The sequence below is a fragment of the Electrona antarctica genome (genome assembly GCF_951216825.1).
Source record: "Electrona antarctica genome assembly, chromosome: 19".
Lineage (NCBI taxonomy): Eukaryota > Metazoa > Chordata > Actinopteri > Myctophiformes > Myctophidae > Electrona > Electrona antarctica.
The window spans coordinates 34,704,484-34,716,600 of record NC_136800.1 but is presented as its reverse complement, the minus strand read 5'-3'; the positions used below and the strand labels follow the sequence as shown (position 1 = coordinate 34,716,600).

Below are 12,117 nucleotides of genomic sequence, written 5' to 3'. Positions count from 1 at the left end.
AAAGCAGTACAATAACAGCATTTCTATGCATACATAGGACACAATTGCAGTTCCCAAGGATTTTTTTTCACCCCTCTTCCCTCCCTCCCCCCTCCAAGTGACTCCATCTCCAGTGTCTCTGTAACATCCTTGCTTTCTTCAGGACTACATATGACATCAGGTCAACACTTAACAGGGGCAAAGGGCAATATCGCTTCAGAGTGTACATTTCAGAAGGAGAAAAAGAAGAAAGAGTAGGCAGACAAAAGAAAAAGACAAAAAAAAAACAACAGATATGTATGTTCTGTCTCTCTAATGACCTTCAGGCATGAGTGAAAAGTTTTAGTAAGACAGTGAAAAGACTTTATTTGGGGTGAATACTGTATGTCTTGAGGACAGAAAATCAAAGCTATAAGCTAACTGCTCCCATGAGAATAGTGTCTTGCTCTGTTTTATCTGAGCGTCCTTTGTGGCCCCTCAGTTTGCTCTGCCCCTACAATGACCTAAGGCAGCCTCAGCTACCTGAAATCCCGTTTCTACCCAGCTCTAATTACACTCACAGTGGGAGGTTGTAATTATGGCGTTGGGTTACCCAAACGATCAGCATGGAACCATACACCCTCCTCTCTGGTTCTCAGAGGTCTTAGCCCCAATCAGTGGATCCTTTGGTTGAAGCTCCGGAAATGACTTGGCAGAAGTGGTCGGGGTCTCCTCGGAAGCCTGTGTGCGAGATGTATTTGATCTAGAGCAAGATCACAGAGCAGCCATTGTCCTTAGGTCTGATACAGAGGACATCAGTTCCCAAATGAAAGTGGGAAATACCCTCACCTTGTTAAATGAATGTAGCAGTGAATAGTTGTCCATCTTAAAGTAATGATATTAACCTTAAAAACACAAAACATAATTTTTAAAATCAAATATGAATATAATGACTTAATTATACTCCTCACATAAGGTATAGGCTACCTACGGTGTGTAGGCCTATATGAGTCTATAAATTAAGTTATGATTATTGGTGAAACAGTTAACAAAAACGAATCGATTTGATCAAATATATATTTTTTTTGAAAAGATATTTTTTTGCGGCTTACACCTTTTTATTGGTTTTTGAAGGGACAGACAGTAGGCTGACAGGAAACGGGAGAGAGATGGGGGAAGACATGCAGTAAAGGCCGTGTCGGGCTCGGGAGTCGAACCCGCGGCACACTGCGACTGGATTACCAGTCGCCCAGACGGTTACGCCACCGCCTGGGCTGATCAATAATTGATAATTTAATAAAATGTTTATTTATAGAAAATCTGGTCACCATTGTTGCATCATCGATATATTACAAAAAGTATATTGATTGAATAATCAATAAGAAAATAATCAATCGTAGCACAATTTGCAGGAAATTATGATTGGTATGATTCGTTTTTTTGTTTTTGAGTGGTGTAAACCACTCCAACAACTGGCTTTGTTAGTTTACGTGTCCACGTGTCCACGTGTTTGTTCGTACCAAAAAAATGAGCATGGTTGCTATGGTCACTCACATAGCTGAGGGAAGTAGGGGTGCTGGGGGGTCTGGAGCACCCCCTCCCCCCAGGCACCCCCCCCCCCCCTGGACAGGAGGGTAAAAATAATAATAAAAAACATCATTTTATTTATATGTTCAAAACAGATTTCTGTTACTATGCCTAATAAATATGCTGTATGTATCCCAGTATCGGCGCCAATAGTTTGTTCCAGGGGTCATCAACATGTTCGTATAGGACACACGTGTCCGTGGCAAGACTTGTCCATGTCTGACATTTGTTTATGTTGGTTATAATGTGTACAATATATCAAAATATTTAAATAATTAGTTTGAATTATCTTGGTGACTGGTAAAGTGTCGGAATGACATGCTCATTAATGTCAGGTGAGGATGCAAGACAAGACAGACAGCTAGAAGTAATGTTTTCTAATAGCTGCCTTTCATTGTTGTTCTTTCATTGTTCCACTGGCATAACTTGCATCACACCACCTATCGGTATGCATGGTCTAAGACTTTCTCATCAACATTGAATACTTTACTTTACATTGGAAACCACTACTCTTGAAACTAACAAATGAGTGGGATGGAGTGAATTAACACAGGATTGACCTGTTTATTAAGCTACTACTAATGAGACAAGACATCAGTTAAATGAGTTTGGGAACAGGTGGTATGACACAAAATACATATAGTACATATAACTATGCAGTGAAAGTGAATAAAGGGAACTTGGAAAGACCCTTTCTGGCAAACCAAAATCATTTCACTAGAACTTTCCAGCAAACAGAGAACTGAGAACAAGAAATAAAGAACTGAAATCTCAGCCATATGTATTTGTGTACCATACATGGAACTGGATAGAGCTCTCTCATCAAGTCATTATTTGTCTCATCAGTAAGAACTGAACAGTGATGGTGAAGAAAGAGAACTTGGAAAGACGTTTGCGGACAAACCACAGACATTCCCAGCAGACTATAACTGAGAAAAGGAAATAAACTAAGGAACTGACATTTCAACCATTTTGCCTTATCAAGTCAGGTGCAATCATCAGTAATAGACAGTATGTTAATCATAAATAATGTTTTTATTATTGTTTGATAATAAAAAAGATTTTTTTTCCATAATTATAGCCTACACTTCTGAATTAGTGGTCTATAATAAGATGAAAAGACAAGGGCTAAATAGATGCCATGCCCAATAGATAGATAGATAGATGTCATGCCCACAATGAGACCTACAGTATAGGGCCCTTCTGTTCTTCTTGAATTAGCCCCCCTTTAAAATGTGTAGCACACAGGAATAGTCGCTATGGCACATTATGAGTCCATTCGTATACATTTACATTTAGCTATTTGGGTTTCTGGTAAAATTATTGACCATTTATTTTGTATGTCCGTGACAAAAATAAAATATTGATCAAAATGTCCATCACAAGCTGGCATGATGATGACCCCTGGTTATATAACTTGCATGTGGAGAGGGGAAAGTAAAAGCCACTTTTCTGCGTGAAAATGCACGAAAATGTGCGTGCACGAGGTGTGTGCACGCACATTTTGTGGCGCGCTTACGTGTGCACACCCCCTTCCCGCGGCCCTGGTCACTCAGTTCACACGGGTGTGATTGCATTACGTCAGACATTACGTCAGACCACAGCTGATCAGGCTAATACCTTACACCACTCAGTTCACACGGGTGTGATTTTATTTTATCCTATGACCTTTTTGACATTTATGAGATAAAATAGCCTAGGGGTATATTCCACCATGGTACTGTCAGAAACTCAGAATTAAGGGGCTGCGCGGCTGCGGCCAAGAGTAATGTTCTGAATTACAAGAGTGGCATCCAGTGGTAGAAATGGGAAGTGCAGCATGTCAGACGCGCTGATAATGGGTAAGATTAAGATACCATAGTCTCTCGAGACAGACTGTGTGTTGACAGTGTTTTCCCTTTGTTTTGCAGATGGGTACCCAGATTGGATACATCATGATGACAAATGCATACACATACAGTATGATGATGATTTTTCTGATGAATTGAAAATGGTGGAACCAATCAATCAATAGCCTACATGCAGGTGCTAATATATGCGATTGCGATATAATAAAACTTACACAGCATGAGCATGATTTGGATTTGTACACAACTAATGAGAACAAGAGGGAAGTAGGCCTAATAGTAGCCTAGTTAGTAGCAGGGCCATAGATATATGTCTATGAGCTGAGGGCTGCCAACATATTGGACTGTGAGAATCCAGGAGATTTCTTTGAGGGGGGGGGGGTACTCCCCAAGCAGAGCAGGGGGTCCGGGGGTCCTCCCCCAGAAACTTTTTTAAGTAGATGTAATTTCCTGTGTTCTGGTGAACTAGGGAGTTTGATACTTTTATCAGGCTTGCTTTACTAGCATTGGAAAATAATGGGTACAGTTTCAGTCAGACCCAAAGTTTTCTGGTGAAATTTGGGACTTTGATACCAAATCCAGGAGAAATCCAGGTGAATGGCAATGCAGGAGACTCCTGCAGGATCCAGGAGTGTTGGCAGCCCCTGACTGGGCTCCAAGGAAGAACAGATTGCCCCATAAATATACTGTCAAGAGACTAAGAGAGAGTAAACATAGCAGGAATAAAACAGTATGGAAAACAGAGCCTGATTTACAATATTGACTAATGAAACGATGTGAAGAACAAATAAGTCAACTGAGCACATCAGCCAATGACAAAGGTTGAAGGATGTGTGGAATGATTTGAGATATGCACCAGACTGTCAGGTAGGTAGGTGTTTTGACACAATGAATGAGTTGTCGTTATCAGTGTCACTGATCTATGATGAAACTGTAAACAGCAGTGTTCTGGACTACCATTTCCCAGTAAATTATTACAAGGTATGTTGGGGTTTTACAGTGAGTGCACAATGATAGAAATGTTTTTTAATCATATGGTTAGAAAAAAATCACACCCGTGTGAAGAGAGGGGCGCTCATCATGACGTAAAATAGACAGTAGGTCTTATTTGCTCAGACACTATATGATGTCAAATTGTCCATTAATTGTCAATGGGAATTTAATGTTTGTGAAGGACAAAATTTGTGCACACACACCAAAAGTGCTAGCCTGGGTTCCAGCAAATTTTGCTGTGTTCCGCAGATCTGAAAATGTCACTTGAGTTGCAAAGTGACAGTTTCAGATCCGTGGAATGCAGCAAATCAGGCTGGAACCCAGGCTACAAAAAAAGTGCGCCCCTCAATTTTTATTTATTTTAAATAGTCATTTAGTTTTATCACCTAAAGTTTAGGTTCACTAGAGGGTTTAGGTCCTAAATCCTCTAAACTTAATTAAAACAGGGACCCCAAGGTCTACTCTGTAAGCCTACTTGGACCACTTTTTTCCCTCCACACCAAATCTCTTCACCAAAAATAGCCCATCTACAAGCTCACTCATAGTCACAACGCAATGTTGTGAGATTGTAGATCTGCTAGTTTTGGTTAATGTTCCCCCAGAATATGAATGCTCGTGTTCAAGTGGCAACCGATATTAGTTAATCTGGAGACCCTAACCTATTTTCAACATGTACAGCTAACCACAATTCATTGTAATATCACTTATTATTATTATTACTAGACCGGTGCACGGCTGCAGAGCACCGAGTCGGTAACAAAGTTGGAGATCCATGCCCCACCCAGCTATGCAATACCCGTTGTACCCGTGCCAGAGTACCCGTTCCACCCATCTGTCTGTGTCCCTTTTATGCCCATATGGTATATGGAGATTTCTGTATCTGTCTCTCTGTGTCCCCTTGTTCCTATATATGGAGTTCTGTGTTCTCTGGACAGGGGAGGGGCCCTGTCCAGAGCCTGGGCAGAGGCCTTTTGTGGCGGTTGTCCAGAGCCCGGGCAGAGGCTTTTTGTGGCGGTTCTGGACAACCGTGGGTCCAACGGACTCGACACCCGGCACTGCATTCCCTGTGGGGGTGTGGAGCGCGTGTGTCAAATTTGAGTCGGTGGGGCGAACGGTTCTCGAGTTATGTGCATTACAGCCGTACACACGTACGTACAGACAGACGTATAGAGACATGGTGCATTTATAGATAGATAGATTAGGTTATATCAAAAATTATGTTTCGTAAATAAAAAACGGGTTACCCTCAAACAAAAGTGTCAAAGACCTTGGATTCTATGAACAAAACCACAAGGTGTTTCCATAGGCGCTCAATTAGATTTCATACATTTGGTTCCCACACAATAAACTTCACATGATGGATGATGACAGGCAGCACTACACTAAACTTTATAATGAGACGTAAGGGTGAGTCCTCTCAGGACACTCACACTTGATTCTAGAACGGATACAGGTGGCTTTACAGGTAAAAATAAATTCTCCATCCTTCTATAAATCTATAATGTTATAATTAAGCTTTTCATCTAATCTATGTTCAATTTAAAAGGTGCCCTTGATATTTTTAACAGGACTTTCCTGCTCCTGCCTCACTACATTAAACCAAATATGACGGTTTCCTACAGCCTTGAGGTGGCCAATGCAAAGTTTGGCGGCTTCTCCAAGCTGCTGTTCCGATGGAAAGGAAGCATCTACAGGCTGATTTACAAGGAATTCCTGGTGTTTTGTGTCATGTATTCCTTTTTCAGTGTGTTTTACAGGTGATTTCATATATCTGATCACGTTATTCAACTGTTTGGTTACAGTGAAGGCAAGCTCTAATGATGTGATTTTCCTTGCAGGTTTTTTCTCACATCAAAGCAGCAGAAGCAATTTGAACTTGTAGCACTTTACTGTGATCAGTTTACCAATACCAACTTTATCCCTATGTCATTTGTGTTGGGTAAGTCACACCAGCTTACCTCTATCTGCCTCAAGAAGTCATGCTTTGAGAGAGGAGCATTTTGCAGCTCAGTCACATTGATGGTAATTTAAAATAGTGTATAACACTATACACTATTTTAAATTACCATCAGTGTGACTTATATAAAAAAGGGCATTAGTTAATGGAATACCTCTTGAATGTGGTTGAAATTGCATAGGTTTTCAAAGGGCAAATTCTAGCACATGTAAATTAAGCCCTCTGCTCCATATCCCAAGTTTAACAGCGTTGTAGTTTCAGCAAGTACCATCTCGCTGAAAAGCCATGCCTCTCTAAACATTGCTTACAAGCAATAGCAAGAGCATAATAAGGTACATTAAATCAATTCAACAAGTACGTTTGAGTAAGTAGAGTTTAAATATGAATGCAGTCTAATTTAAGCATAGGACCCTCAGGGATTGACTGTGAGTTTGAATCCTGTAATGTTGCCGAAGGCATAGGGAGAGAGTATGTTTTGCACTCTGTCCGTGTCCGTCCGTCCGTCTGTCCGTCCGTGAATGAATGAATGAATGAATTAATGAATATCCGTCCGTCCGTCCGTCCGTCCGTGTACAGCTAATCTCCGGCACCATTAACCCGGTCGATGCCAAATTTTGCACACACACTTCCTGGATGCCAACGATGAACCCAGATTTTCCAGAATGGCGCCACCAGGAGTCCGACTTTTGGAAAAAAATATATAATACTCCTCCAGATTCTGTCCAAAAATCCCGCAAATCGTTACACATGTCTCTAGAGTCGTGTTCAAGACGGATCTGTCTGATATTTCATATTCCATCCTAATTGGCTGACATTGGCTTTCAAAATTTGAAACAAAAAGCCTCAAATCATGAACGCAGCGTGCAAATTACGTGAAATCTTTCACAGACTTTCCTACTAGGCTGAGGAATATATCCCACCCTTATCCCACCCCACATTGGCCTGTTATAGCGCCACTAACAGGTGGATTTTCGCTAGACACATTTTTGGAACAAAATCATCCGATTGCCATCCAAGGTGTAAGAAGAAATGCCACCCCTTTCACATTGGCCTATTATAGCGCCACCAGGAGGCCACAAACTGACCTTCCCTGGTGGAGACCTGTGCCCTGAGGGGCACTTTTTCTAGTTCAATGAGATAGGACAAAGCTACCAGCCAAGTGAATTGACATACAGCAGTAACAGCACTCACAATAGTGAAATGCACATTACCGATTCACACATTAGACTAAACTGGACACCACATAACATATTAAGACTGTGGTACTTTGTTGTTCTTTGGTAACATTACAGGATTCTATGTGAGCCTAGCTTTCAACAGATGGTGGGGTCAGTATACCAGCTTCCCGCTCCCTGACAACCTGATGATGGTGGTGTCTGGAAATGTTCACGGAAAAGATGAGAGGGGACGCTTGCTGCGACGCACACTCATGAGATACGCTAACTTATCATCAGTTCTCATTCTGCGTTCCATAAGCACGAGAGTCCGCAAACGCTTCCCATCTCTTGAACACATTGTGGAATCTGGTAGGTAATGTCTGTGTACTGGCATATTTAATCTGGTAGGTAATGTGTACTGGCATATTTAATCTGGTAGGTAATGTGTACTGGCATATTTATGAAGACCGTCAAGAAGGACTTCACAGTAAAATCTTTATTTCCGAGACAAAATAGATGGACCAGATGGACCTCAATGGATAAAAATGAACACTGAATATTTTATTGTGGGGTGTTTTTGTAATGTAGTGGGTTTTCCTTTTGCTGATTTTGTGAATGAATTCCATAAAGGTTGTGAGTAATTAATTAATTTCTGTTTGTAGGATTTATGACCCCACAGGAACTCAAAATGCTTGAGTCACTGCACACTGATTTCAACAACTACTGGATGCCTTTGACTTGGTTTACAAATTTGGCATCCAAGGCACGAGAGGAAGGCCGGGTGAAGGATGACATAGCTTTGAGACTGCTCATGGATGTAAAGTATTTTGTTGTTTCTGTAAATGGACTAAATAATAACTGTACATGTGGAAACTTTTATATATTCTTAGATGATATCTAATGTGGGAGTTAACACTTTTCATGCCCTATTGAGAAACTTGATGTACAAATGTATGTGTCGACTGAACATGTCTTATAATTCTAATATTATACTGCTGTCTAACCCCAGCCTCAGTGTTACAAGATATATAGTCAACGCTGGTATGATTGTCTATTGTAAAAACGGATGTTTTATGGTATAGGGGGGTTCTTTATGTACAAGTATATATATAGTGTTTTTATGGTGTTTTTACACAAATAAAGTTGCTTGATTGATAATTGCCTCTACATCTCTAATCTACAGTACCATGCACTGTCCTAATCTTTTATAAAAATGTCCTTTCATTAACTGATACTCTGTCTGTAGGAGCTGTGTAACTACAGAGCAAAGTGCAGTCTATTGTTCCACTACGATTGGATCAGCATCCCTCTGGTCTATACTCAGGTAGGCTGTAGCAGAGCAGTACAATTTTACAATAGAGGCTTTTGCAATACAAAAGCCAATGGGTTTAATGCGTTTGTGAAATGTGAATAAATACATCCTTCTACATCAGCAGAGACTGTGTAACTACAGTATATGTCCTACATTCAATGTATGTTAGCATTTGTTCACTGTTTTGTGCTTTTTTTGTGGGGTTTGCATATGTTGCAGTGCTAGTCAGCCACTTTGGGAGAAAGTTGAACTATAATAATGAACTCACTAATCAATTACAGGTTGTTACTGTAGCTGTGTATTCCTTTTTTGGTTTCTGCCTGATTGGCCGCCAGTTTCTGAACCCTGAGAAGGGATACAAGAATCACAACCTGGATATGTACATACCCGTTTTCACTCTGCTCCAGTTCTTCTTCTATGCTGGCTGGCTCAAGGTGAGATGAAAAGTGAATTCTTGAATCAATCAAATTAAACACATTTTGTTATGAAAACTCAGACTGCATTATTCATTAAGTATATATGTTCTGCAGGTGGGGGAACTCATTATCAATCCATTTGGAGAGGATGACGATGACTTTGAAACAAACCAACTGATAGACCGAAACATCCAGGTGATCGCACAAGGCTTCTTTTCAATACGCAGTACCAGCATCTACACAGTAATATCCTAACTCTGAGAGTGTACAAATGGGGCCATTCCATCCATTTGACACCAGTTATGGCTCCACTCTTAAAGGGCCACTTCACCCCTTTTGCAACCAGATCAGATTTTAATGATGTTTGGGAGACAATAAACACTTTCCTGTGGGTTTTATGTGGGTAATATGTGTTTTTAGATATTTCACTATTTCAAAGTGTCCATGGGCTCCATGATGTCATGGATTATACTGAATTCATTAATACTGAAGGTTTTTAATGTGTAATCTAATCTCCCATAAAATTATTATCTTATAACTACACTGTTGATAAACCAAATGTCTTCACCAAAAATAGAAGATCAAGATCTCACAATATGGCATGACACATTGAGTTTAGAATCAAATCTTTGAGCCTTCTATACTCTAAATCTCCCCTATCCCATTTCCCTCTCTACTTCTCTACCGTCCATCTTAATATAAATGTCAATGCGGAGCAGACTACCATATCCCTTAATGAAACAAACTATATTTAGGAAGACTTTTTTGCATTGATGGAGGTTCATACTGCTATTTGGTTTTCTATCCTATACACAGGCGTCAATGTTGGCAGTGGACAACATGCATCAGAACCTCCCCCCAATGGAGAAGGATAAACATTGGAAACAGGGATATTTCTCCATCCCATACACAGTGTCCACAGTCGACACGAAACCTAATTTCAAAGGTTCCACCTATGACATGAGGTAATCATTCACGTTTTATTGCTCTAGTCTAGTCTTTCCCAGTGATTATCAAACTTTTCAATTTCAAGGCCCCCCAGTTTGATAGGTATTAGGCCATGGACCCCCCTGGTAAATCTATATAAAGTGTTAATTTAACCCAAAGAGTGTACAAATCAGATCCATTTGGCTCCATTTGTACACACTCAGAGTTACAGACCTGTAAGGGTCCATTTGGTTCCTAAATATCAATCATTTAGCTGGGGGCCCACTAGAACCCCCTCAAGGACCCCTTTGGGTCCCTGGACCCCACATTGAATACTATACTCACAAATGAAACAACACTCCAATTGCATGCAAGGCTGTTTTTGTTTCTCTCATCTGTTCTATATTTTAGCAGGTAACTAAGGGCTGAATTAATTATGCTCAACTAACCTGCTTATGCGTAACAGTTATTATTTTGTAGGTAATAACAAGTTAATGATTCGGAATCACAATAAAGATAGATCAATAATAGATTGCTGTTAAAGAGTATAATATACCTCCTGGAAGAAGAAGTATTATTATTATTATTATTATTATTATTATTATTATTATTATTTATAGTGACTCATAGGAATAGACTATGTGACAACCAGGTATAGTCTGGTGACCACCGGAGAGACGGGTGACAGCCGAAATGTAGACGGCACCCCGGGAGCATTATGGGTTAGCGCCCCAGCCTGCATCCTCCGTGAGGAGGAAGCCCAAAAAACCTTCGGTGAGGCCTTTAGGAGGGCCATTCGAGCCGCAAGTGGAGCCTCCTGCACTACCATTGCCCAGGTGGAGCCTGCAGAACCATTGCGGCTCAAGAATCCACCACTCCTGAATGAACTGTCTGGTGCTGGGAGTCTGGTCCTAGCTGTACAGGTCCTAGCTGTACTCCTGGTGAGAGCAGGAGTGGGCCTGGTGAGACGTAGGAGGGGCCCGGACAGGAGTCAACCCACAGAGCCTAGTCCCTCCACATGCCAGAATTGTACCTCTCAGTCCCGGCATAGTAGTTCCGGAATGGTTCCAACGGATTGTGTGGCCCTGGTCTTTCCCTAGTGGGTCTGATCGAGGGTAGCTACTGGGACGTAAGTCGGGACTTGATCACCCCGGCTGGGTCATCCAAGTGAGGGGTATGATGTTCGCGAGACCCGAAACTCTGATGACCTTGGGATACATCACTGAGGATACGTCCCAGTTGCATCCATGCGATGTATTTTCGTTCTTTTTATGGGTCCTTTATAATAATTAGGCCTACTAATTAATTACTTATTACAACAGGCATTACTTTCCCAAAATAATTACTGGTGATTACCCATGCTGATTACACCAGCAAATTGAAAAGCATGGTAACCAATGCGGATTGATCATGCTTAATACAACAATACAATACATAACCTCTTTCAACCTGGTGTCTCTATTTTGGGCATGCCATTATTGGTGGAATTCTTCTAAAAAATAAATACAAACAATCAACAATTATTAATAATAATATCCAAAAAAAAACAAGTGGTTAATAAAGGATTTGTTTGTTTGTCATGTTCAGGATGAGTGCTGAAGACCTTGAAATCCACCAGCCATCAGACACACCATTAGAGAGCCTACCTCACAGGGGATATCTGGGTGATGGTCTTCTGCGTAAAGCTAAGGGCATCCTGCGAGGAGGGAGCCTTCCATCCCTGCTAGATTGCCCGAGAGAGGGAGATTGTCTAGAAGATACTGATGGGAACGATGTCCATCTCCTTTCCCTCGAGGGGGACGGGAATGTCTCTAATCAGAAAGAAGCAGAGACACCCATGATTAAGATTTCTGTGGAACATATTGAATGAAAATGAGCTGACCTGTTTATAGTATACCAAAATGCATTGCATTGTTTTGAAGAATGCAAGAAGAATCATATAGCCATTGGGACAAATCTCTTT

The 12,117-nt window shown here is 40.9% G+C and overlaps 1 protein-coding gene across 1 annotated transcript; it reads left to right on the top strand.

Moving 5' to 3' along the window:
* Positions 1 to 5,990: 5,990 nt before the first annotated feature.
* best4 (bestrophin 4) lies at positions 5,991 to 12,024 on the top strand (the record flags this gene model as incomplete). Its single annotated transcript, XM_079529330.1, has 9 exons — positions 5,991 to 6,142; positions 6,224 to 6,324; positions 7,635 to 7,868; positions 8,162 to 8,316; positions 8,746 to 8,823; positions 9,093 to 9,245; positions 9,342 to 9,422; positions 10,044 to 10,192; positions 11,742 to 12,024. The coding sequence occupies 9 exons, from the start codon at positions 5,991 to 5,993 to the stop codon at positions 12,022 to 12,024; spliced, it is 1,386 nt and encodes a 461-aa protein (XP_079385456.1).
* Between the last annotated feature and the right edge of the window lie 93 nt (positions 12,025 to 12,117).